Consider the following 27,332-nt stretch of genomic DNA (forward strand, 5'->3'; position numbering starts at 1 on the left):
CTACGTGGCTGGGCAATATACTACGTGGCTGGGCAATATACTACGTGGCTGGGCAATATACTACGTGGCTGGGCAATATACTACGTGGCTGGGCAATATACTACGTGGCTGGGCAATATACTACGTGACTGGGCAATATCCTACGTAGCTGGGCAATATACTACGTGACTGGGCAATATACTACGTGACTGGGCAATATACTACGTGGCTGGGCAATATACTACGTGGACATGCATATTCTAGAATACCCGATGCGTTAGAATCGGGCCACCATCTAGTATTATATATAAGTGTATAAAGTGTGTGAGGCATAAACACATCGCAGGTACAGAACAGGACACGGCTGATAAGCATGAACATGGTGTGAACTTAGCCCTCCTGATATTTCTCACCCCATCCATCACCTGGCCGGAGGTAATGATTAAAGGTACCTTCACACATAACGATATTGTTAACGATATCGTTGCTATTTGTGACGTAGCAACGATATCGTTAATGAAATCGTTATGTGTGACAGCGACCAACGATCAGGCCCCTGCTGGGAGATCGTTGGTCGCTGAACAAAGTCCAGAACTTTATTTCGTCGCTGGAACTCCCGTGGACATCGCTGGATCGGCGTGTGTGACACCGATCCAGCGATGTCTTCACTGGTAACCAGGGTAAACATCGGGTAACTAAGCGCAGGGCCGCGCTTAGTAACCCGATGTTTACCCTGGTTACCATGCTAAAAGTAAAAAAAAAAAAAACACTAGATACTTACCTACCGCTGTCTGTCCTCCAGCGCTGCGCTCTGCTTCTCTGCTCTCCTCCTGTACTGGCTGTGAGCCGGAAAGCAGAGCGGTGACGTCACCGCTCTGCTTTCCGGCTCACAGCCAGTACAGGAGGAGAGCAGAGCACAGCGCTGGAGGACAGACAGCGGTAGGTAAGTATCTAGTGTTTGTTTTTTTTACTTTTAGCATGGTAACCAGGGTAAACATCGGGTTACTAAGCGCGGCCCTGCGCTTAGTTACCCGATGTTTACCCTGGTTACCGGCATAGTTGGTCGCTGGAGAGCGGTGTGTGTGACAGCTCTCCAGCGACCAAACAGCGACGCTGCAGCGATCCGGATCGTTGTCGGTATCGCTGCAGCGTCGCTAAGTGTGAAGGGGCCTTAAGGCACAATCAGCAGATGTGGCTGGGGCCCTGGATAGAAGAGTGCAGACCCTCCTCCCCAGGGTCCTCCCAGGGAGCTGCAGTGGTGTTTGTTGAGGTCCAAGGCTGGATTCACACAAGGGCACAGAAGAACAAGGAGCCAGGACCAGCCAATGTTACTCTAAGGGTATGTGCACATGGTGCAGATTTAGTGCAGAACTGCAGCAGAACTGCACTGTGATTACAGTACAATGTAAATCAATGTGAAAAAAAAAAGCTGTACATATGGTGTAGAAAAATCTGCGTAGAAACGCTGCAGATTTCAAAGAAGTGCATGTCACTTCATTTGTGCAGTTCTGCAGCGTTTCTGCACCCCTCCATTATAGAAATCCACAGTGGTAAAATCTGCACAAAAAACGCATAAAAAACGCACCTGCGGATTCTGCTAGGAGCTGCAGATTTAGTGCAGAAAATTCTGCACCACGTTTCCTACGTGTGCACATAGCCTTATGGTCTGGGCAGTTGCATTGCAGAGGATGACGAATGAATGGGGAAAGCCGCTGCACAATTTAACCAATTTCAGCCTGGAAATCCGCAACCCGTGTAAATTTAGGCTGGGGATTTTGTGTGCAGTTGGGTGGATGGGATTTTGTGAAATCTCATCTACGATGCTCCTACTGCAACACACTGCAGATTTTGTGCATGGATAATCTGCGGCATAGACAGCCCTTAAAGGGGTTGTGTGATGACAGAATATTGCAGGATAGGTTATCAATGTGAGACCGGTGGGGGTCAGACATCTGGCACCTCCTGCCGATCAACCGTACAAACAGCGTGACATAATCCTTCCAGCCTCTCATACTGTGTGATTTCAGGTTTCTGAGAGAAAACAAACGTTATTAGCCTGCGTGCAATAAAGCATTAAGACCACACCCAGGCCCATGCTGTGTGACATATAAGCACATAAGTTCCGCTTATATTAAGAGCAACGAATCACATTCACAAACATGTATGTCAAAGGTTAAGGGGCTCCTCAGAGCCAAAACCATGCCAGACACAACTGGGGAACGGACTTCCCAGCACACAGCAGACTTCCTGTCCAATAATCCCACAGCTAAACCCTAGCACCAGAATCTCTCCAGTCAGAAGTGGCTGATACCAGAGAACAGCAGCTTGCAATCCATTTATAGCAAGTGTGACCATCAAATACAATGTCCCAACTGTAAAAGCTGGTCTCTTTCCAGTATACATATCTGTGAAGGCTCATCAATGGCTTCTTTATATAATCAGCCCTATGTGGCAGAAATAATGCAGACATAGCAGAGCCGAACCTGTCATTCACCTCAGTCTGTGTGTTTACATAGGACTGCAAGTCACTCCCTTGCATCATCACTTAGCAAGTTATCTAGATGAACGTCAGTGACAAATTAAGCTCTGCTACATCTGCGCGCATTACATCTGTCCTATACACGTTTGATGGTTGTCCCAAAAGACAGAATCAGGCAGAACCTGGCACATACACGTATAGAGAGAAGACAATGGCGCATGCAGAGCGGACTTACCTGCTGCCTCTTGGGCCACTGGACAATGGGGACTCCAGTGAGGGCAAGTTCAGGTGGGTCCTGTGCGTGTTCCTCCAGAAGCTTCTATCACCCTCCAGGAACAGGGAGAAAGAAAAGGAGGGGCAGGTTACACAGTGGGTACGGACATGCCCCCGACAATGCCACCCTGCATCACACACTGACCAGGCGGGCGGGGGTCGCACACACCACTCACCCCGGGTCAGCACTGACCGGCAGCACATTTCCTGCCAGCTCAGTCCGTGGGAGGGAGCCGGGCTGCAGTGCTCATGCCGCCAGCCTCACACACCGGCTCCCGCCTCCGACCGTCTGGGCAGATCCCTCCCGGCCGGCTGCACTTGCCGCTTACACACTCTTCCCAGCAGTGCTTTGCAGGAGGCGGGGAGTAGGGCACACAAAAGAGGGGGAAGGGGCGGCCGAGCCCGAGGAGGGAAGCAGACGGAGGAGGTGGGGTGGGGAGAGGCCTCCTCATTGGCCGAGGACCAGACTCTCCTCCCTCTGCACAACTGTCCTGGCTTCCCGTCTCACCCCAGGGGGAGGAAATGCGGAGCCATCCTGCAGCACACATGCCCAGAGCTGTACAGGGGGCATCCTGCAGCACACACATGCCCAGAGCTGTACAGGGGGCATCCTGCAGCACACACATGCCCAGAGCTGGAGAGGGGGGATCCTGCAGCACACATGCCCAGAGCTGGAGAGGGGGGATCCTGCAGCACACATGCCCAGAGCTGTACAGGGGGCATCCTGCAGCACACATGCCCAGAGCTGTACAGGGGGCATCCTGCAGCACACATGCCCAGAGCAGGAGAGGGGGGATCCTGCAGCACACATGCCCAGAGCTGGAGAGGGGGCATCCTGCAGCACACATGCCCAGAGCTGTACAGGGGGCATCCTGCAGCACACATGCCCAGAGCTGGAGAGGGGGGATCCTGCAGCACACATGCCCAGAGCTGTACAGGGGGGATCCTGCAGCACACATGCCCAGAGCTGTACAGGGGGATCCTGCAGCACACATGCCCAGAGCAGGAGAGGGGGGATCCTGCAGCACACATGCCCAGAGCTGTACAGGGGGCATCCTGCAGCACACATGCCCAGAGCTGGAGAGGGGGGATCCTGCAGCACACATGCCCAGAGCTGGAGAGGGGGGATCCTGCAGCACACATGCCCAGAGCTGTACAGGGGGCATCCTGCAGCACACATGCCCAGAGCTGGAGAGGGGGGATCCTGCAGCACACATGCCCAGAGCTGGAGAGGGGGGATCCTGCAGCACACATGCCCAGAGCTGTACAGGGGGCATCCTGCAGCACACATGCCCAGAGCTGTACAGGGGGCATCCTGCAGCACACATGCCCAGAGCAGGAGAGGGGGGATCCTGCAGCACACATGCCCAGAGCTGGAGAGGGGGCATCCTGCAGCACACATGCCCAGAGCTGTACAGGGGGCATCCTGCAGCACACATGCCCAGAGCTGGAGAGGGGGGATCCTGCAGCACACATGCCCAGAGCTGTACAGGGGGGATCCTGCAGCACACATGCCCAGAGCTGTACAGGGGGATCCTGCAGCACACATGCCCAGAGCAGGAGAGGGGGGATCCTGCAGCACACATGCCCAGAGCTGTACAGGGGGCATCCTGCAGCACACATGCCCAGAGCTGGAGAGGGGGGATCCTGCAGCACACATGCCCAGAGCTGGAGAGGGGGGATCCTGCAGCACACATGCCCAGAGCTGTACAGGGGGCATCCTGCAGCACACATGCCCAGAGCTGTACAGGGGGGATCCTGCAGCACACATGCCCAGAGCTGGAGAGGGGGGAACCTGCAGCACACATGCCCAGAGCTGTACAGGGGGCATCCTGCAGCACACATGCCCAGAGCTGGAGAGGGGGGATCCTGCAGCACACATGCCCAGAGCTGTACAGGGGGGATCCTGCAGCACACATGCCCAGAGCTGGAGAGGGGGGATCCTGCAGCACACATGCCCAGAGCTGGAGAGGGGGGATCCTGCAGCACACATGCCCAGAGCTGGAGAGGGGGGAACCTGCAGCACACATGCCCAGAGCTGTACAGGGGGCATCCTGCAGCACACATGCCCAGAGCAGGAGAGGGGGGATCCTGCAGCACACATGCCCAGAGCTGGAGAGGGGGGATCCTGCAGCACACATGCCCAGAGCTGTACAGGGGGCATCCTGCAGCACACATGCCCAGAGCTGGAGAGGGGGGATCCTGCAGCACACATGCCCAGAGCTGTACAGGGGGCATCCTGCAGCACACATGCCCAGAGCTGGAGAGGGGGGATCCTGCAGCACACATGCCCAGAGCTGTACAGGGGGATCCTGCAGCACACATGCCCAGAGCTGGAGAGGGGGGATCCTGCAGCACACATGCCCAGAGCTGTACAGGGGGGATCCTGCAGCACACATGCCCAGAGCTGTACAGGGGGATCCTGCAGCACACATGCCCAGAGCTGGAGAGGGGGGATCCTGCAGCACACATGCCCAGAGCTGTACAGGGGGATCCTGCAGCACACATGCCCAGAGCTGTACAGGGGGGGCATCCTGCAGCACACATGCCCAGAGCTGGAGAGGGGGGATCCTGCAGCACACATGCCCAGAGCTGTACAGGGGGGATCCTGCAGCACACATGCCCAGAGCTGGAGAGGGGGGATCCTGCAGCACACATGCCCAGAGCTGGAGAGGGGGGATCCTGCAGCACACACATGCCCAGAGCTGTACAGGGGGGATCCTGCAGCACACATGCCCAGAGCTGGAGAGGGGGGATCCTGCAGCACACATGCCCAGAGCTGGAGAGGGGGGAACCTGCAGCACACATGCCCAGAGCTGGAGAGGGGGGATCCTGCAGCACACATGCCCAGAGCTGTACAGGGGGGCATCCTGCAGCACACATGCCCAGAGCTGTACAGGGGGGAACCTGCAGCACACATGCCCAGAGCTGTACAGGGGGGATCCTGCAGCACACATGCCCAGAGCTGGAGAGGGGGGATCCTGCAGCACACATGCCCAGAGCTGGAGAGGGGGGATCCTGCAGCACACATGCCCAGAGCTGGAGAGGGGGGATCCTGCAGCACACATGCCCAGAGCTGGAGAGGGGGGATCCTGCAGCACACATGCCCAGAGCTGGGGAGGGGGGATCGTGCAGCACACATGCCCAGAGCTGGAGAGGGGGGATCATGCAGCACACATGCCCAGAGCTGGAGAGGGGGGATCCTGCAGCACACATGCCCAGAGCTGGAGAGGGGGGATCCTGCAGCACACATGCCCAGAGCTGGAGAGGGGGGATCCTGCAGCACACATGCCCAGAGCTGGAGAGGGGGGATCCTGCAGCACACATGCCCAGAGCTGGAGAGGGGGGATCCTGCAGCACACATGCCCAGAGCTGGAGAGGGGGGATCCTGCAGCACACATGCCCAGAGCTGGAGAGGGGGGATCCTGCAGCACACATGCCCAGAGCTGGAGAGGGGGGATCCTGCAGCACACATGCCCAGAGCTGGAGAGGGGGGAACCTGCAGCACACATGCCCAGAGCTGGAGAGGGGGGATCCTGCAGCACACATGCCCAGAGCTGTACAGGGGGGCATCCTGCAGCACACATGCCCAGAGCTGGAGAGGGGGGATCCTGCAGCACACATGCCCAGAGCTGTACAGGGGGGATCCTGCAGCACACATGCCCAGAGCTGTACAGGGGGGCATCCTGCAGCACACATGCCCAGAGCTGGAGAGGGGGGAACCTGCAGCACACATGCCCAGAGCTGTACAGGGGGGCATCCTGCAGCACACATGCCCAGAGCTGGAGAGGGGGGATCCTGCAGCACACACATGCCCAGAGCTGTACAGGGGGGATCCTGCAGCACACATGCCCAGAGCTGGAGAGGGGGGATCCTGCAGCACACATGCCCAGAGCTGGAGAGGGGGGAACCTGCAGCACACATGCCCAGAGCTGGAGAGGGGGGATCCTGCAGCACACATGCCCAGAGCTGTACAGGGGGGCATCCTGCAGCACACATGCCCAGAGCTGTACAGGGGGGAACCTGCAGCACACATGCCCAGAGCTGTACAGGGGGGATCCTGCAGCACACATGCCCAGAGCTGGAGAGGGGGGATCCTGCAGCACACATGCCCAGAGCTGGAGAGGGGGGATCCTGCAGCACACATGCCCAGAGCTGGAGAGGGGGGATCCTGCAGCACACATGCCCAGAGCTGGAGAGGGGGGATCCTGCAGCACACATGCCCAGAGCTGTACAGGGGGGATCCTGCAGCACACATGCCCAGAGCTGTACAGGGGGGATCCTGCAGCACACATGCCCAGAGCTGGAGAGGGGGGATCCTGCAGCACACATGCCCAGAGCTGGAGAGGGGGGATCCTGCAGCACACATGCCCAGAGCTGGAGAGGGGGGATCCTGCAGCACACATGCCCAGAGCTGGAGAGGGGGGATCCTGCAGCACACATGCCCAGAGCTGGAGAGGGGGGATCCTGCAGCACACATGCCCAGAGCTGGAGAGGGGGGATCCTGCAGCACACACATGCCCAGAGCTGTACAGGGGGGATCCTGCAGCACACATGCCCAGAGCTGGAGAGGGGGGATCCTGCAGCACACATGCCCAGAGCTGGAGAGGGGGGATCCTGCAGCACACACATGCCCAGAGCTGTACAGGGGGGATCCTGCAGCACACATGCCCAGAGCTGGAGAGGGGGGATCCTGCAGCACACATGCCCAGAGCTGGAGAGGGGGGAACCTGCAGCACACATGCCCAGAGCTGGAGAGGGGGGATCCTGCAGCACACATGCCCAGAGCTGTACAGGGGGGATCCTGCAGCACACATGCCCAGAGCTGGAGAGGGGGGATCCTGCAGCACACATGCCCAGAGCTGGAGAGGGGGGATCCTGCAGCACACATGCCCAGAGCTGGAGAGGGGGGATCCTGCAGCACACATGCCCAGAGCTGGAGAGGGGGGATCCTGCAGCACACATGCCCAGAGCTGGGGAGGGGGGATCGTGCAGCACACATGCCCAGAGCTGGAGAGGGGGGATCCTGCAGCACACATGCCCAGAGCTGGAGAGGGGGGATCCTGCAGCACACATGCCCAGAGCTGGAGAGGGGGGATCCTGCAGCACACATGCCCAGAGCTGGAGAGGGGGGATCCTGCAGCACACATGCCCAGAGCTGGAGAGGGGGGATCCTGCAGCACACATGCCCAGAGCTGGAGAGGGGGGATCCTGCAGCACACATGCCCAGAGCTGGAGAGGGGGGATCCTGCAGCACACATGCCCAGAGCTGGAGAGGGGGGATCCTGCAGCACACATGCCCAGAGCTGGAGAGGGGGGATCCTGCAGCACACATGCCCAGAGCTGGAGAGGGGGGAACCTGCAGCACACATGCCCAGAGCTGGAGAGGGGGGATCCTGCAGCACACATGCCCAGAGCTGTACAGGGGGGCATCCTGCAGCACACATGCCCAGAGCTGGAGAGGGGGGATCCTGCAGCACACATGCCCAGAGCTGTACAGGGGGGATCCTGCAGCACACATGCCCAGAGCTGTACAGGGGGGCATCCTGCAGCACACATGCCCAGAGCTGGAGAGGGGGGAACCTGCAGCACACATGCCCAGAGCTGTACAGGGGGGCATCCTGCAGCACACATGCCCAGAGCTGGAGAGGGGGGATCCTGCAGCACACACATGCCCAGAGCTGTACAGGGGGGATCCTGCAGCACACATGCCCAGAGCTGGAGAGGGGGGATCCTGCAGCACACATGCCCAGAGCTGGAGAGGGGGGAACCTGCAGCACACATGCCCAGAGCTGGAGAGGGGGGATCCTGCAGCACACATGCCCAGAGCTGTACAGGGGGGCATCCTGCAGCACACATGCCCAGAGCTGTACAGGGGGGAACCTGCAGCACACATGCCCAGAGCTGTACAGGGGGGATCCTGCAGCACACATGCCCAGAGCTGGAGAGGGGGGATCCTGCAGCACACATGCCCAGAGCTGGAGAGGGGGGATCCTGCAGCACACATGCCCAGAGCTGGAGAGGGGGGATCCTGCAGCACACATGCCCAGAGCTGGAGAGGGGGGATCCTGCAGCACACATGCCCAGAGCTGTACAGGGGGGATCCTGCAGCACACATGCCCAGAGCTGTACAGGGGGGATCCTGCAGCACACATGCCCAGAGCTGGAGAGGGGGGATCCTGCAGCACACATGCCCAGAGCTGGAGAGGGGGGATCCTGCAGCACACATGCCCAGAGCTGGAGAGGGGGGATCCTGCAGCACACATGCCCAGAGCTGGAGAGGGGGGATCCTGCAGCACACATGCCCAGAGCTGGAGAGGGGGGATCCTGCAGCACACATGCCCAGAGCTGGAGAGGGGGGATCCTGCAGCACACATGCCCAGAGCTGGAGAGGGGGGAACCTGCAGCACACATGCCCAGAGCTGTACAGGGGGGCATCCTGCAGCACACATGCCCAGAGCTGGAGAGGGGGGATCCTGCAGCACACACATGCCCAGAGCTGTACAGGGGGGATCCTGCAGCACACATGCCCAGAGCTGGAGAGGGGGGATCCTGCAGCACACATGCCCAGAGCTGGAGAGGGGGGATCCTGCAGCACACATGCCCAGAGCTGGAGAGGGGGGATCCTGCAGCACACATGCCCAGAGCTGGAGAGGGGGGATCCTGCAGCACACATGCCCAGAGCTGGAGAGGGGGGATCCTGCAGCACACATGCCCAGAGCTGTACAGGGGGGATCCTGCAGCACACATGCCCAGAGCTGTACAGGGGGATCCTGCAGCACACATGCCCAGAGCTGGAGAGGGGGGATCCTGCAGCACACATGCCCAGAGCTGTACAGGGGGGATCCTGCAGCACACATGCCCAGAGCTGGAGAGGGGGGATCCTGCAGCACACATGCCCAGAGCTGTACAGGGGGATCCTGCAGCACACATGCCCAGAGCTGGAGAGGGGGGATCCTGCAGCACACATGCCCAGAGCTGGAGAGGGGGGATCCTGCAGCACACATGCCCAGAGCTGTACAGGGGGATCCTGCAGCACACATGCCCAGAGCTGGAGAGGGGGGATCCTGCAGCACACATGCCCAGAGCTGGAGAGGGGGGATCCTGCAGCACACATGCCCAGAGCTGGAGAGGGGGGATCCTGCAGCACACATGCCCAGAGCTGGGGAGGGGGGATCGTGCAGCACACATGCCCAGAGCTGGAGAGGGGGGATCCTGCAGCACACATGCCCAGAGCTGGAGAGGGGGGATCCTGCAGCACACATGCCCAGAGCTGGAGAGGGGGGATCCTGCAGCACACATGCCCAGAGCTGTACAGGGGGGATCCTGCAGCACACATGCCCAGAGCTGTACAGGGGGATCCTGCAGCACACATGCCCAGAGCTGGAGAGGGGGGATCCTGCAGCACACATGCCCAGAGCTGTACAGGGGGGATCCTGCAGCACACATGCCCAGAGCTGGAGAGGGGGGATCCTGCAGCACACATGCCCAGAGCTGTACAGGGGGATCCTGCAGCACACATGCCCAGAGCTGGAGAGGGGGGATCCTGCAGCACACATGCCCAGAGCTGGAGAGGGGGGATCCTGCAGCACACATGCCCAGAGCTGTACAGGGGGATCCTGCAGCACACATGCCCAGAGCTGGAGAGGGGGGATCCTGCAGCACACATGCCCAGAGCTGGAGAGGGGGGATCCTGCAGCACACATGCCCAGAGCTGGAGAGGGGGGATCCTGCAGCACACATGCCCAGAGCTGGGGAGGGGGGATCGTGCAGCACACATGCCCAGAGCTGGAGAGGGGGGATCCTGCAGCACACATGCCCAGAGCTGGAGAGGGGGGATCCTGCAGCACACATGCCCAGAGCTGGAGAGGGGGGATCCTGCAGCACACATGCCCAGAGCTGTACAGGGGGGATCCTGCAGCACACATGCCCAGAGCTGGAGAGGGGGGATCCTGCAGCACACATGCCCAGAGCTGGAGAGGGGGGATCCTGCAGCACACATGCCCAGAGCTGGAGAGGGGGGATCCTGCAGCACACATGCCCAGAGCTGGAGAGGGGGGATCCTGCAGCACACATGCCCAGAGCTGGAGAGGGGGGATCCTGCAGCACACATGCCCAGAGCTGGAGAGGGGGGATCCTGCAGCACACATGCCCAGAGCTGGAGAGGGGGGATCCTGCAGCACACATGCCCAGAGCTGGAGAGGGGGGATCCTGCAGCACACATGCCCAGAGCTGGAGAGGGGGGATCCTGCAGCACACATGCCCAGAGCTGGAGAGGGGGGATCCTGCAGCACACATGCCCAGAGCTGGAGAGGGGGGATCCTGCAGCACACATGCCCAGAGCTGGAGAGTGGGGATCCTGCAGCACACATGCCCAGAGCTGGAGAGGGGGGAACCTGCAGCACACATGCCCAGAGCTGTACAGGGGGGAACCTGCAGCACACATGCCCAGAGCTGGAGAGGGGGCATCCTGCAGCACACATGCCCAGAGCTCTAGAGGGGGCCATCCTGCAGCACACATGCCCAGAGCTGGAGAGGGGGGAACCTGCAGCACACATGCCCACAGCTGGAGAGGGGGGATCCTGCAGCACACACATGCCCAGAGCTGTACAGGGGGGATCCTGCAGCACACATGCCCAGAGCTGTACAGGGGGCATCCTGCAGCACACATGCCCAGAGCTGTACAGGGGGCATCCTGCAGCACACATGCCCAGAGCTGTACAGGGGGCATCCTGCAGCACACATGCCCAGAGCTGTACAGGGGGGATCCTGCAGCACACATGCCCAGAGCTGGAGAGGGGGGATCCTGCAGCACACACATGCCCAGAGCTGTACAGGGGGGATCCTGCAGCACACATGCCCAGAGCTGTACAGGGGGCATCCTGCAGCACACATGCCCAGAGCTGTACAGGGGGCATCCTGCAGCACACATGCCCAGAGCTGTACAGGGGGCATCCTGCAGCACACATGCCCAGAGCTGTACAGGGGGGATCCTGCAGCACACATGCCCAGAGCTGTACAGGGGGGATCCTGCAGCACACATGCCCAGAGCTGTACAGGGGGGATCCTGCAGCACACATGCCCAGAGCTGGAGAGGGGGGATCCTGCAGCACACATGCCCAGAGCTGTACAGGGGGGATCCTGCAGCACACATGCCCAGAGCTGTACAGGGGGATCCTGCAGCACACATGCCCAGAGCTGGAGAGGGGGGATCCTGCAGCACACATGCCCAGAGCTGGAGAGGGGGGATCCTGCAGCACACATGCCCAGAGCTGTACAGGGGGATCCTGCAGCACACATGCCCAGAGCTGGAGAGGGGGGATCCTGCAGCACACATGCCCAGAGCTGGAGAGGGGGGATCCTGCAGCACACATGCCCAGAGCTGGAGAGGGGGGATCCTGCAGCACACATGCCCAGAGCTGGGGAGGGGGGATCGTGCAGCACACATGCCCAGAGCTGGAGAGGGGGGATCCTGCAGCACACATGCCCAGAGCTGGAGAGGGGGGATCCTGCAGCACACATGCCCAGAGCTGGAGAGGGGGGATCCTGCAGCACACATGCCCAGAGCTGTACAGGGGGGATCCTGCAGCACACATGCCCAGAGCTGGAGAGGGGGGATCCTGCAGCACACATGCCCAGAGCTGGAGAGGGGGGATCCTGCAGCACACATGCCCAGAGCTGGAGAGGGGGGATCCTGCAGCACACATGCCCAGAGCTGGAGAGGGGGGATCCTGCAGCACACATGCCCAGAGCTGGAGAGGGGGGATCCTGCAGCACACATGCCCAGAGCTGGAGAGGGGGGATCCTGCAGCACACATGCCCAGAGCTGGAGAGGGGGGATCCTGCAGCACACATGCCCAGAGCTGGAGAGGGGGGATCCTGCAGCACACATGCCCAGAGCTGGAGAGGGGGGATCCTGCAGCACACATGCCCAGAGCTGGAGAGGGGGGATCCTGCAGCACACATGCCCAGAGCTGGAGAGGGGGGATCCTGCAGCACACATGCCCAGAGCTGGAGAGTGGGGATCCTGCAGCACACATGCCCAGAGCTGGAGAGGGGGGAACCTGCAGCACACATGCCCAGAGCTGTACAGGGGGGAACCTGCAGCACACATGCCCAGAGCTGGAGAGGGGGCATCCTGCAGCACACATGCCCAGAGCTCTAGAGGGGGCCATCCTGCAGCACACATGCCCAGAGCTGGAGAGGGGGGAACCTGCAGCACACATGCCCAGAGCTCTAGAGGGGGCCATCCTGCAGCACACATGCCCAGAGCTGGAGAGGGGGCATCCTGCAGCACACATGCCCAGAGCTCTAGAGGGGGCCATCCTGCAGCACACATGCCCACAGCTGGAGAGGGGGGATCCTGCAGCACACACATGCCCAGAGCTGTACAGGGGGGATCCTGCAGCACACATGCCCAGAGCTGTACAGGGGGCATCCTGCAGCACACATGCCCAGAGCTGTACAGGGGGCATCCTGCAGCACACATGCCCAGAGCTGTACAGGGGGCATCCTGCAGCACACATGCCCAGAGCTGTACAGGGGGGATCCTGCAGCACACATGCCCAGAGCTGGAGAGGGGGGATCCTGCAGCACACACATGCCCAGAGCTGTACAGGGGGGATCCTGCAGCACACATGCCCAGAGCTGTACAGGGGGCATCCTGCAGCACACATGCCCAGAGCTGTACAGGGGGCATCCTGCAGCACACATGCCCAGAGCTGTACAGGGGGCATCCTGCAGCACACATGCCCAGAGCTGTACAGGGGGGATCCTGCAGCACACATGCCCAGAGCTGTACAGGGGGGATCCTGCAGCACACATGCCCAGAGCTGTACAGGGGGGATCCTGCAGCACACATGCCCAGAGCTGGAGAGGGGGGATCCTGCAGCACACATGCCCAGAGCTGTACAGGGGGGATCCTGCAGCACACATGCCCAGAGCTGTACAGGGGGGATTCTGCAGCACACATGCCCAGAGCTGTACAGGGGGGATCCTGCAGCACACATGCCCAGAGCTGTACAGGGGGGATCCTGCAGCACACATGCCCAGAGCTGTACAGGGGGATCCTGCAGCACACATGCCCAGAGTTGGAGAGGGGGGGGATCCTGCAGCACACATGCCCAGAGCTGTACAGGGGGATCCTGCAGCACACATGCCCAGAGCTGTACAGGGGGCATCCTGCAGCACACATGCCCAGAGCTGTACAGGGGGGATCCTGCAGCACACATGCCCAGAGCTGTACAGGGGGGATCCTGCAGCACACATGCCCAGAGCTGGAGAGGGGGGATCCTGCAGCACACATGCCCAGAGCTGTACAGGGGGCATCCTGCAGCACACATGCCCAGAGCTGTACAGGGGGGATCCTGCAGCACACATGCCCAGAGCTGTACAGGGGGGATCCTGCAGCACACATGCCCAGAGCTGGAGAGGGGGGATCCTGCAGCACACATGCCCAGAGCTGTACAGGGGGCATCCTGCAGCACACATGCCCAGAGCTGTACAGGGGGGATCCTGCAGCACACATGCCCAGAGCTGTACAGGGGGGATCCTGCAGCACACATGCCCAGAGCTGGAGAGGGGGGATCCTGCAGAACACATGCCCAGAGCTGGAGAAGGGGGATCCTGCAGCACACATGCCCAGAGCTGTACAGGGGGGATCCTGCAGCACACATGCCCAGAGCTGTACAGGGGGATCCTGCAGCACACATGCCCAGAGCTGTACAGGGGGATCCTGCAGCACACATGCCCAGAGCTGTACAGGGGGCATCCTGCAGCACACATGCCCAGAGCTGGAGAGGGGGGATCCTGCAGCACACATGCCCAGAGCTGGAGAGGGGGGATCCTGCAGCACACATGCCCAGAGCTGTACAGGGGGATCCTGCAGCACAAATGCCCACAGCTGGAGAGGGGGTATCCTGCAGCACACATGCCCAGAGCTGTACAGGGGGGATCCTGCAGCACACATGCCCAGAGCTGTACAGGGGGATCCTGCAGCACACATGCCCAGAGCTGTACAGGGGGGATCCTGCAGCACACATGCCCAGAGCTGTACAGGGGGATCCTGCAGCACACATGCCCAGAGCTGTACAGGGGGCATCCTGCAGCACACATGCCCAGAGCTATGGGGGGAGGGGGGGGGGGGATCCTGCAGCACACAAGCCCAGAGCTATGGGGGGAGGGGGGGGATCCTGCAGCACACAAGCACAGAGCTATGGGGGGAGGGGGGGGGATCCTGCAGCACACAAGCCCAGAGCTATGGGGGGAGGGGGATCCTGCAGCACACAAGCCCAGAGCTATGGGGGGAGGGAGGGGGGGGGGAAACCTGCAGCACACAGGCCCAGAGCTATGGGGGGGGGGGGGAATCCTGCAGTACACATGCCCAGAGCTGTACAGGGGGGATCCTGCAGCACAGGGGTGTCAAACTGCATTCCTCGAGGGCTGCAAACAGGTCATGTTTTCAGGATTTCCTTGCACTGCACAGGTGATAATTTAATCACCAACTCATTATTTGTGTAGGTGATTAAATTATCACCTGTGCAGTACAAGGAAATTCTGAAAACATGACCTGTTTGCAGCCCTCCAGGAATGCAGTTTGACACCCCGGCTGCAGCACACATGCCCAGAGCTGTACAGGGGGATCTTGCAGCACACATGCCCAAGGCTGTAGCAGGGGGGATCTTGCAGCACACATGCCCAGAGCTGTACAGGGGGATCCTGCAGCACACATGCCCAGAGCTGGAGAGGGGGGAACCTGCAGCACACATGCCCAGAGCTGTACAAGGGGGGATCCTGCAGCACACATGCCCAGAACTGAAGAAGGGGATCCTGCAGCACACATGCCCAGAGCTGAAGAAGGGGGATCCTGCAGCACACATGCCCAGAGCTGTACAAGGGGGGATCCTGCAGCACACATGCCCAGAGCTGTAGCGGGGGGATCCTGATGCACACATGGCCAGAGCTGTAGAGGGGGCATTCTGCAACACACATGCCCAGAGCTATAGAGGGGGGATCCCACAGCACACATACCCAGAGCTCTAGAGGGGGCCATCCTGCAGCACACATGCCCAGAGCTGTAGAGGGTGGATCCTGCAGCACACATGCCCAGAGCTGTAGAGGGGGGATCCTGCAGCACACATGCCCAGAGCTGTACAGGGGGGATCCTGAAGCACACATGCCCAGAGCTGTACAGGGGGCATCCTGCAGCACACATGCCCAGAGCTGTAGAGGGGGGAACCTGCAGCACACATGCCCAGAGCTGTGGAGGGGGGATCCTGCAGCACACATGCCGTCACACCATCAACAGAACACTACAGAAAGCACATACCACTGTCATGGAGCAACAGTGTCCAGCATCGCACATCTAACATGATATTTATAATGGCTTTTCTTGTGCTGCACCAGTTCTCTGAAATGCTCTACCCCAGGCAATGCAGTCAATTCCCAGTATCTGTAGTTTTTAGCATGCTCTAAAAACATGTAGACTGGCCTATCACATCACCATTGTTATCTGTTCTCCCTTCCTCAGAATCTGGTCCTTTCTATTACCTTTTCCACACCCTCCATGCACTCAGCAGCCCTTGTTAATTGGACATTTACACATACTAGCTGGTGACCGATTCATGCAGCGTTACATTAATTCTTTCTATATGGTTGCAAAACACTCTTTTTCGGTATTCCTTTTTATCTCCTTTCATACTGCACCCACACACAAATGATATAACATTAGAAAGGTAAACTTGCCCCCTTCAGCAAGAAAATAGCCAAACAAACCACACATCTACAATGTGATTACAAAATACATTTTAAACATTAATTTTCATAAAACTGCAGTAAGGAAAAATGACCTGCAGGTGGCACTACACTACCCCAAAGCATACTACCACAAAGCTGAAACAAATCCTAACATTTGCCTTGGGGGCTTTCCAGCTTCCCGAACCCCTTCCCCCAGCCGATTTCAGGCAGGTACATATAAAATATTTGCTACATATTTGGAAGTAGAATAAAAGTTAAACTTTACCTGTTTAAGACTTCAGCTTTAAAGGGAACCTGGCACCCCCAAAATTGAAGAGGAGTTAAGCCCACCAGCATCAGGGGCTTTCTACAGCATTCTGTAATGCTGTAGATAAACCCCCAATGTAACCTGAAAGAAGAGATAAAGGGCTTAGATTATACTCACCCAGGGGCGGTCCCGCTGCGGTCCGGGACTGATTGGCGTCGCGGTCCGGGGCCTCCTATCTTCATAGGATGACGTCCTCTTCTTGTCTTCATGCTGCGGCTCCGGCGCAGGGGTACTTTGACCTGTTGAGGGCAGAGCAAAGTACTGCAGTGCGCAGGCGCCGGGAAAGGTCAGAGAGGCCCTGCAGTAGTTTGCTCTGCAAACTACTGCACTGCAGTAGTTTGCTCTGCCTTTAACAGGGCAGACAAGGTACACCTGCGCCGAAGCCGCAGCGTGAAGACAAGAAAAGGATTTCATCGTAAGAAGATGGGAGGACCGAACCGCGACACCCATCGGACCGGACCACCCCTGGGTGAGTATAATCTAACCTCTTTTTCTCATCTTTCAAGATACATAGGGGGCTTATCTACAACATTACAGAATGCTGTAGATAAGCCCCTGATGCTAGTGGGCTTAGCTCATCTTCGATTTTGGGGTGACAGGTTCACTTTAAAACTGAAGATATAAATGCAGCCTAAAAGGGACCAGACAGGTTTTGAATAGTGATGAGCGAGTCTACTCTTTGCTTGGGTTTTCTCGAGCACGCACAGGTGGGCTCCAAGTATTTGTAACTGCTCGGAGATTTAGTTTTTGTTGACACAGCTGCATGATTTACGGCTGCTAGCCAGCCTGAGAACATGTGGGGGTTGCTAGGGAATCCCCACATGTATTCAAGCAGTCTTTACCTTGTTTAACCAGGGCCCTCATTGTTCTCATGACTTATGCGTTTAGATTAATGTGTATGGGGCCTTAAGTTGGCTGAACCCGCCAATATGGACAGGGTTCGGCTGACAGTAATGTGTATGGGGACGTCGCCCGACTGCTGTCAACTGTGCGTGTCCAATGTCAGACTGCTGATCACATGGTTTGCTCCGAGATAAGCTGCTGGCTGACATGTCACTTGAGGGCTTTCTCTGGAAGGCACAGGAGCACCTGTGTATGGGAGCGTCGTCTCAGTGGGCTGAAGGTCAAACAATCGGCAGAAACATTCAGTTGACAGCCATCCAATGCGTATGGCCAGCCTTACCCTCTAACATCGTATTTTGTTTGGATAATAATTTTTATTTACAGTACAGACCAAAAGTTTGGCCACAGCTTCTCATTTAAAGATTTTTCTGTATTTTCATGACTATGAAAATTGTACATTCACACTGAAGGCAACAAAACTATGAATTAACACATGTGGAATTCTATACTTAACAAAAGTATGAAACAACTGAAATTATGTCTTATATTCTAGGTTCTTCAAAGTAGCCACCTTTTGCTTTGATGACTGCTTTGCACACTCTTGGCATTCTCTTGATGAGCTTCAAGAGGTAGTCACCGGAAATGGTTTTCACTTCACAGGTGTGCCCTGTCAGGTTTAATAAGTGGGATTTCTTGCCTTATAAATGGGGTTGAGACCATCAGTTGTGTTGTGCAGAAGTCTGATGGATACACAGCTGATAGTCCTACTGAATAACCTGTTAGAATTTGTATTATGGCAAGAAAAAAGCAGCTAAGTAAAGAAAAACGAGTGGCCATCATTACTTTAAGAAATGAAGGTCAGTCAGTCTGAAAAATTGGGAAAACTTTGAAAGTGTCCCCAAGTGCAGTGGCAAAAACCATCAAGCGCTACAAAGAAACTGGCTCACATGAGGACCACCCCAGAAAAGGAAGACCAAGAGTCACCTCTGCTTCTGAGGATAAGTTTATCCGAGTCACCAGCCTCAGAAATTGCAGGTTAACAGCAGCTCAGACTAGAGACCAGGTCAATGCCACACAGAGTTCTAGCAGCAGACACATATCTACAACAACTGTTAAGAGGAGACTTTGTGCAGCAGGCCTTCATGGTAAAATAGCTGCTAGGAAACCACTTCTAAAGACAGGCAACAAGCAGAAGAGATTTGTTTAGGCTAAAGAACACAAGGGATGGACATTAGACCAGTGGAAATCTGTGCTTTTGTCTGAGGAGTCCAAATTTGAGATCTTTGGTTTCAACCACTGTGTCTTTGTGCGATGCAGAAAAGGTGAACGGATGGATTCTACATGCCTGGTTCCCACCGTGATGCATGGAGGAGGAGGTGTGATGGTGTGGGGGTGCTTTGCTGGTGACACGGTTGGGGATTTATTCAAAACTGAAGGCATACTGAACCAGCATGGCTACCACAGCATCTTGCAGCGGCATGCTATTCCATCCGGTTTGCCTTTAGTTGGACCATCATTTATTTTTCAACATGATAATGACCCCAAACAACACCTCCAGGCTTTGTAAGGGCTATTTGACCAAGAAGAAGAGTGATGTGGTGCTACGCCAGATGACCTGGCCTCCACAGTCACCAGACCTGAACCCAATCAAGATGGTTTGGGGTGAGCTGGACCGCAGAGTGAAGGCAAAAGGGCCATCAAGTGATAAGCATCTTTGGGAACTCTTTCAAGATTGTTGGAAGACCATTCCTGGTGACTACCTCTTGAAGCTCATCAAGAGAATGCCAAGAGTGTGCAAAGCAGTCATCAAAACAAAAGGTGGCTACTTTGAAGAACCTAGAATATAAGACATAACAAAAAAGTTTGAAACAACTGAAATTAAGTATATAATTCCACATGTGTTAATTTAGTTTTGATGCGTTCAGTGTGAATGTACAATTTTCATAGTCATGAAAATACAGAAAAATCTTTAAATGAGAAGGTGTGTCCAAACTTTTGGTCTGTACTGTACATAGTGCCAACAAATTCCGCAGCACTTTACAATTAGTGGGGACATGTACAGACAATAAATTCAGTACAAGTTAAGACAATTTAAACAGTGACATTAGGGGTGAGGTCCCTGCTCGCAAGCTTACAATCTACAAGGAAATGGGGGGACACAATAGGTGAAAAGTGCTTGTTATTTCAGGTCTGGCAATTATAATAAATAGGGATTTTCATATAAAGCTGCATGATCCGGTCATCAGCCCGTGTGTTTAAGTGCAATAGTCAAGTATCAAGTGCAGTTATCATGTGCATGGAGGGTGTGGAGTCAGATGAATAGTAGGGTGCAGATTCAGAATAATATTTGGAAGGAGGGAACAGGGCAAAGTTAGTTTACTGAGTAGTTGATGTGGTAGGCTTGTTTGAAGAGATGGGTTTTTAAAGCACGCTTGAATAGGTCTGGGCTAGGTATCAGCCTGATCGTCTGGGGAAGTGCATTCCAGAGAGCTGGCGCAGCACGAGAGAAGTCTTGGAGACGGAGGTGCGAGGTTCGGATTACGGGGGATGTTAGTTTTAGATCATTTGTAGAAAGGAAGGCACGTGTAGGGCGATAGACAGAAGAGATATAAGGCGGTGCAGAATTGTGGAGAGCTTTGTGGGTGAGAGAGATGAGTTTATACTGGACCCTTTAGCGAATGGGTAGCCAGTGTAATAACTGGCACAAGATGGAGGCATTGGTGAAGCGGCTGGACAGAAATATGACTCTGGCTGCTGCATTCAAGTTGGATTGGAGAGGGGAAAGATTGGTAAGAGGGAGACCAATCAGGAGGGAGTTGCAGTAGTCCAGACGAGAAGGAATAAGAGCGACAGTAAAGGTACCTTCACACTGAACAACTTTCCAACGAGAACGACAACGATCCGTGACGTTGCAGCGTCCTGGATAGCGATCTCGTTGTGTTTGACACGCAGCAGCGATCAGGATCCTGCTGTGACATCGCTGGTCGTCGCTGAAAGTCCAGAACTTTATTTGGTCGTCAGGTCGGCGTGATTCGTCATGTTTGACAGCAAAAGCAACGACGCCTGCAATGTTTTTTCATGGAGCAACAACCAGCGAGAACGATAAGTACGTCACTGGATCGCTCCTGCATCGTTCTGCTGTTGCCGGTGTTTGACGTCTCCTAGGGACCTAAACAGCGATGCTGCAGCGATCGGCTCGTTGTCTATATCGCTGCCGCATCGCTTAATGTGACGGTACCTTAAGTCTTAGCAGATTCAAAGGTGAGGAAAGGTCGGATTCAGGAGATGTTTTTAAGATGCAGGTGAGAAGAGCGAGTGAGTGATCGGATGTAGGGAGTAAAGGAAGTTCGGTGTTGAATATGACCCCAAGACAGCGGGTATGCTGCTTGGGAGTTATGGTTGAACACTCCAGGGTAATTTCGATGTTGGGTAGAGTGAGGTTAGTAGAAGAGAGAAACACAAGAAGTTCCATTTTGGAGAGATTTAGTTTCAGATAGAGGGAGGACATGATGTTAGAGACAGCAGACAGACAATTCCTGGTATTATGAATTAGGGTAGGGGTGATGTCAGGGGAAGAAGTGTATAATTGGGTGTCATCAGCACAGAGATGATACTGGAACCCAAATCTGCTGATTCTTTGTCCAATAGGGGCCGTGTATAGAGAGACGAGGAGGGGGCCTAGGACTGAGCCCTGCGGAACCCCGATAGTAAGGGGACGAGGAGAGGAAGAGGAGCCGGCAAAAGATACAGTGAAGGAGCGGTCAGAGAGGTAGGAGGAAAACCAGGAGAGGGCTGTGTCCTTGAGGCCTATGGAGCGGATCATAGTGAGAAGGAGCTGGTGATCAAATGCGGCAGAGAGATCCAAGAGAATCAGCAGAGAGCAATGACCTTTGGATTTAGCTGTTATTACGGTAGATCATTAGAGACTTTAGTGAGGGCAGTTTCAGTGGAGTGTAAAGAGCGGAAACCAGAATGTAAGGGGTCGAGAAGAGAGTTATCCGAGAGATAGCGGATTAGACGGGAGTGGACCAAGCGTTTCAGGAATTTAGAGATGAAGGAAAGGTTAGAGACAGGTCTGTAGTCAGCAGGGCAGTTCTGGTCCAGGGATGGCCTTTTAAGTAGAGAGTTTATGATTGCATGTTTAAATGAGGAGGGAATGATACCTGAAGAGAGAGAGAGGTTAAATATTTTAGTCAGGTGAGTGGTGACCACTGGTGAGAGAGACTGCAGGAGATGTGAAGGAATGTGGTCACTGTTGCAGGTTGTAGGCCGAGCAGAAGCGAGGAGCTTGGAAACTTCTTCTGAAACAGGCTCAAAGATGTCTAGTGAACTTGAGGTGCGAAAGGGAAGGGGATCCAGGCACTGAGGAGATTGGGCTGAGATATCCTGATGGATGTGGTTGATTTTTTCTAGTAAATAAGTGGCCAGATCCTCACCACTGAGATTGGTGATGGGGGCCTGTACTTTAGGTTTCAGTAGGGAGTTTAAGGTTTCAAAAAGTCGTTTTGGGTTGTTGGATAGTGAGGTGATGAGGGTGGTGAAGTAGGATTGTTTGGCCAGATAAAGGGCAGAGTTAAGGTACCGTCACATAACGATATCGTTAACGATATCGTTGCTTTTTGTGACGTAGCAACGATATCGTTAACGAAATCGTTATGTGTGACAGCGACCAACGATCAGGCCCCTGCTGGGAGATCGTTGGTCGCTGGGGAAAGTCCAGGACTTTATTTCGTCGCTGGATCTCCCGCAGACATCGCTGAATCGGAGTGTGTGACGCCGATTCAGCAATGCCTTGACTGGTAACCAGGGTAAACATCAGGTTACTAAGCACAGGGCCGCGCTTAGTAACCCGATGTTTACTCTGGTTACAATTGTAAATGTAAAAAAACAGACGCTACATACTTACATTCCGGTGTCTGTCCCTCGCCTTCAGCTTCCCGCACTGACTGTGAGCGCTGGCCGGCGGTAAAGCACAGCGGTTACGTCTCCGCTGTGCTTTACGGCTGGCGCTCAGTCAGTGCGGGAAGCTGAAGGCGAGGGAGTGACCAGACACTGGAATGTAAGTATGTAGTGATTGTTTTTTTACATTTACAATAGTAACCAGGGTAAACATCGGGTTACTAAGCGCGGCCCTGTCCGAGCACCGGGTATTTGTCATGTTATGTGCATGACAGCGCAGCAACCACCGCTTCTGATCAGCGGTGAAACCATTCCCACCGTTCAGAGAGCCACGGTTCCCACGCTGTCAAAAGACAATGTGAGCACTCAGCTGTGATCGGAGGTATAATGTTTACCTCCGGCCACTGGTGTCAGCTGATGGGACTACTGATCCCATCATCCGACACCTGCTGCCGCTAATAACAGTGAGAGCAGGAGCAGCGGATGGGAGTATTCAGCAGCAGCTCCAGTGCTGGGAATAAATAATAATAATAATAATAATAAAAAAAAACAACACGGCATGGGTTCCCCTGTATTTTTGATAACCAGCCAGGCAAAACTCACAGCTGGGAGCTGCCACCCTCTCTCTCTCAGTGGTAGCGGGAATCTCACAGAGGTCACGGCAGTTCAACCCGGCTGGAGGTAACCTATGAGGTCACCACTGATCTCTGAGGCTGCACTCACAGCAGTTCAATCACCAGTGGTTCTCGGCCTGGACAGTCGCATCTTGGCACCGTCCAGGTTGAAAACGGTTTATCCCCCAGACATGGATTACTGCGTGGGACAAAATGACAGACAGGTATGGTATATTGTTGTTTTTTAACTTTAGTTTTATTACAGGAGAACGAGGACTTCAGTTGAATAGGTGTTTGGTGAGTATAACTGTATTTGTTATTTTTAAATAAAGTAAAAGTCTATTTTGTTTTAATTCTAATAAAGGAATTTATTCTGGCTGTGTCTTTTTTACCATACAACTATAGAATTAATAGAGCTGCTGATGAATACTCCCTTCCGCCGCTCCTCCTCTCACTGTTATTAGCGGCAACAGGTGTTGGATGATGGGATCAGTAGTCCCATCAGCTGACACCAGTGACCGGAGGTAAACGTTATACCACCTATCACAGCTGAGCACTCTGTCTATTGACAGCGTGGGAACCGCAGCTCTCTGACCGGCGGGGATGATTTCACCGCCGTTTAGAAGCGATGTTTGCAGCGCTGTCATGCACTTGACAGCATGGCAAAGACTGGATGTTTGTCCCCCCCATTCAAGTGAATGGGGTCTGGGTTAGGGTATTGTTCTGGTACCTGAACTTTTTGCAACTGTTCGTTCAAACCTAACATCGAGGGGTCCACCCATCTCTACATATGACCACCTGCTCCCCGCACCGCAGAATCCTGACAGTATGTGATGCATACCCTTTAAAGAAATTTAACACATTTGGGGGCAAGGTTTTTTTTTCTTCTATTTATAAATGATCATTTCTTTGGCTAGAAAACGTTTGGTAATTGGGTTTCACTAATAATATTGACAATTGCCTTATATAGCTTTTGTGTTCCACTGGCTAATGCTGGCTGCTCAGTGAGTTAACTGAGAATAAGCCAGTGAGCTGTTCAATCTTCCTGCTCTTCAATTGAATTCTGTAAGCCCTTGATTTATAAATGCTTAGAAAGCTCCTCCTATTAAGCCTCATTCAGGAATCAATGATTCTTCACATACGCAGAAAAAAGTTAGACATCAGTGTTTTCCCATGCAAGTTTTATCAGTGTGTCAGAAAAAAAACACAGAAAAACATGTAAACAACATATATAAAACATATGTGAAAAAAATGATGTCTGAATGAGGAGTTAAGCAAAAATATTTGTAAGTCCCTGATGCAGTGGTCATGCGGATATTCTGTGGCAGCCAGAGCACTGAGAACTACCTACTACCATCCTATGTGATTCTCTGGACTAGTAGGCTCCACAACACATGTCATGACTCATGACTAGAGTTGAGCAACCTTGACCTTTTTAGAGTCGAGCCGGGTTTCGCGAAACCCGACTATCTCAAAAGTCGGGTCGAGTGAAATCGGCCGATTATGACGTAAAGTCGGGATCGACCGAAACACGAAACCCAATGCAAGTCAATGGGGCAGCATAGTCGGCAGTGAGTGGGGGCCAGGAAAACACCTAGAGTGCCCATTTTAATGTCAAAACCATCCATTCTTCTTAATGAAGCTTGTCAAGCGTAATTTACCTTATAATAATTGGAAGGCATTTGAAATTGGGGGTCATTTGGCTAAAGTTGTGTGGGGTAGGGCTGGTTCAAGTAATTAGTGGGCCCAGTAAATCTGGACCACGTCACGGCAGTGGAGCAGGGAGAGGTAAGTATTTCAACTTTGCAAGTGCTGTGAACCTGAGCAAGCAGGGGGGGCCCACTCGTTGGCATTGGCACTGGCACAGGGCCCCTCAAAGTACAGCGGTGTGTTTGCACGGCGGGGGCGCCTCCCACCGGCAGCAACACTTTTGCGTACTATGAGAGGCCCTGTGCCAGTGACGTCGCCAACTAGTATTCCTCCCCCCACCTGATGAAGGAACCTGCACTTTCATCTGCACCTTCCTCTTTGTCCCCGTGTAAGGTGGTATGGTATGCGGGAAGAGCAACCTGACTTTCAGCAGGGTCACAATGTTGTTGTGTAGCGTGCACGGGGAATGTTGCGTTATGGGTCAATGTACCAGCAGACTCATCTATCACTGGCTGGGCAATGGGCAGGATGAGGAGGAAACACAGATATAGGCCCAAATAATAAAGTGGGCTAAATGCAGTTCAAAATTGGTAACACAGGAATAACCAGGGGGCATTGCAGTGGAGGACAACTGGAATGAGAGGCTGACACAGAGAGTAGGCCCAAATCAGTAAGTAGTCGAAATGCAGTTCAAAATTGGCAACCGTAGTAAACAGGCGGCACAGCTTTGTTCAGTGGAGGAGAACAGCAAGGAGTGGCAGACACCGATAGTAGGCCCCAACCCAACTAGTAGGCCAAATGCAGTCTAACATTAACAACTACTTAACGAGCGCCTGAACACGGAATTTCAGGACAGGAAACCAGGAGAACAGCAAGGAGCAGCAGACACTGTTAGTAGGCCCCAAACCAACTAGTACGCCAAATGCAGTTGTTCCATTTAACCACAATTTAACGAGAGCCTGAAGATAGAAGCTCAGGAAAGGCAACCTGGAGAACACCTTGGAGTGGAACACACCATCTCTCTCCACCCCATACCCATTTTGTAGGCCTAATGCAGTGTAGTTTTCTACAACTACTAAACGAGAGTCGGAAGACCGAAGCAATGGCAAGGCAACCTGGGGAACACCTTGGAGTGTAACACACCATCTCTCTCCACCCCATACCCATTTTGTAGGCCTAATGCTGTGTAGTTTTCTACAACTACTAAACGAGAGTCGGAAGACCGAAGCAATGGCAAGGCAACCTGGGGAACACCTTGGAGTGTAACACACCATCTCTCTCCACCCGATACCCATTTTGTAGGCCTAATGCAGTGTAGTTTTCTACAACTACTAAACGAGAGTCGGAAGATCGAAGCAATGGCGAGGCAACCTGGGGAACACCTTGGAGTGTAACACACCATCTCTCTCCACCCGATACCCATTTTGTAGGCCTAATGCAGTGTAGTTTTCTACAACTACTAAACGAGAGTCGGAAGATCGAAGCAATGGCGAGGAAACCTGGAGAACACCTTGGAGTGTAACACACCATCTCTCTCCACCCCATACCCATTTTGTAGGCCTAATGCAGCCTACTTTCCGACAACTACTAAACGAGAGCATGAAGATCGAAGCTCAGGAAAGGCAACCTGGGGAACACCTTGGAGAGTAACACACCCTCTCTCTACACCACAGAAGGGCTGATTCTTAGGAAGGAAGGCTGTCGGAAAGAAGCAGGGCGCGTCCGAGGGTGATTATATTCTTATTAGGTATATACTCACCCTCGGACGCGCCCTGCTTCTTTATTTGTAATGAATGTTTATTTGCAATGTGGTTTTGACTTACTCTATTTTTTTGGTAAATAATGATTTTATTATTTTCATTGTTTTGCATCTTCTTGGCAATAATATAAAGAAGACACGACAGGACAACACTCGGTGGATGCCATATCTGTTTTAAATTGAAAAAAACTTTCAGTTAACTACTTGCAGGAGAAAGTTATTGTAGCTGGTGGCCATTTTTAGTACTGTACCAGATTTTTGTTGTATGTGTTTGTTTTTAATGTTAAAATGTCTGCATTTGATATCTCTCCAGTATTTTCTTTTTTATAAGCAAAATACTTATTTTTATATTTTCTGATGTTGGTTCAAGGGGTACACGGGCAGCAGTAGACAGGTCAGTGGAGGCCTAGTGGAAGGAGGGACCGCAGACAGGCTTTGAAGCCCTAACATAATAAATTGGGCTGGCTGTAGGCAATTTAAAATTGGTTCCAGGGGAACACGGGCAGCAGTAGACAGGTCAGTGGAGGCCTAGTGGAAGGAGGGACCGCAGACAGGCTTCGAAGCCCTAACATAATAAATTGGCCTGGCTGTAGGCAATTTACAATTGGTTCCAGGGGAACACGGGCGGCAGTAGACAGGTCAGTGGAGGCCTAGTGGAAGGAGGGACCGCAGACAGGCTTCGAAGCCCTAACATAATAAATTGGGCTGGCTGTAGGCAATTTAAAATTGGTTCCAGGGGAACACGGGCAGCAGTAGACAGGTCAGTGGAGGCCT

General features: G+C 54.6%; 1 protein-coding gene across 14 annotated transcripts in view; it reads right to left on the minus strand.

Moving 5' to 3' along the window:
* Positions 1-27,332, minus strand: part of KDM2A (lysine demethylase 2A) — a 185,707-nt gene that overhangs the window by 40,042 nt on the left and 118,333 nt on the right. For all 14 annotated transcript variants that reach the window (XM_069752937.1, XM_069752929.1, XM_069752925.1 and 11 more), the window contains exon 13: positions 2,694-2,777. In XM_069752937.1, coding sequence (XP_069609038.1) covers positions 2,694-2,777 — 84 coding nt within the window. The remainder of the gene's footprint in view (positions 1-2,693; positions 2,778-27,332) is intronic.

Source organism: Ranitomeya imitator, chromosome 2 (assembly GCF_032444005.1).
Source record: "Ranitomeya imitator isolate aRanImi1 chromosome 2, aRanImi1.pri, whole genome shotgun sequence".
NCBI classification, from domain to species: Eukaryota; Metazoa; Chordata; class Amphibia; order Anura; family Dendrobatidae; genus Ranitomeya; species Ranitomeya imitator.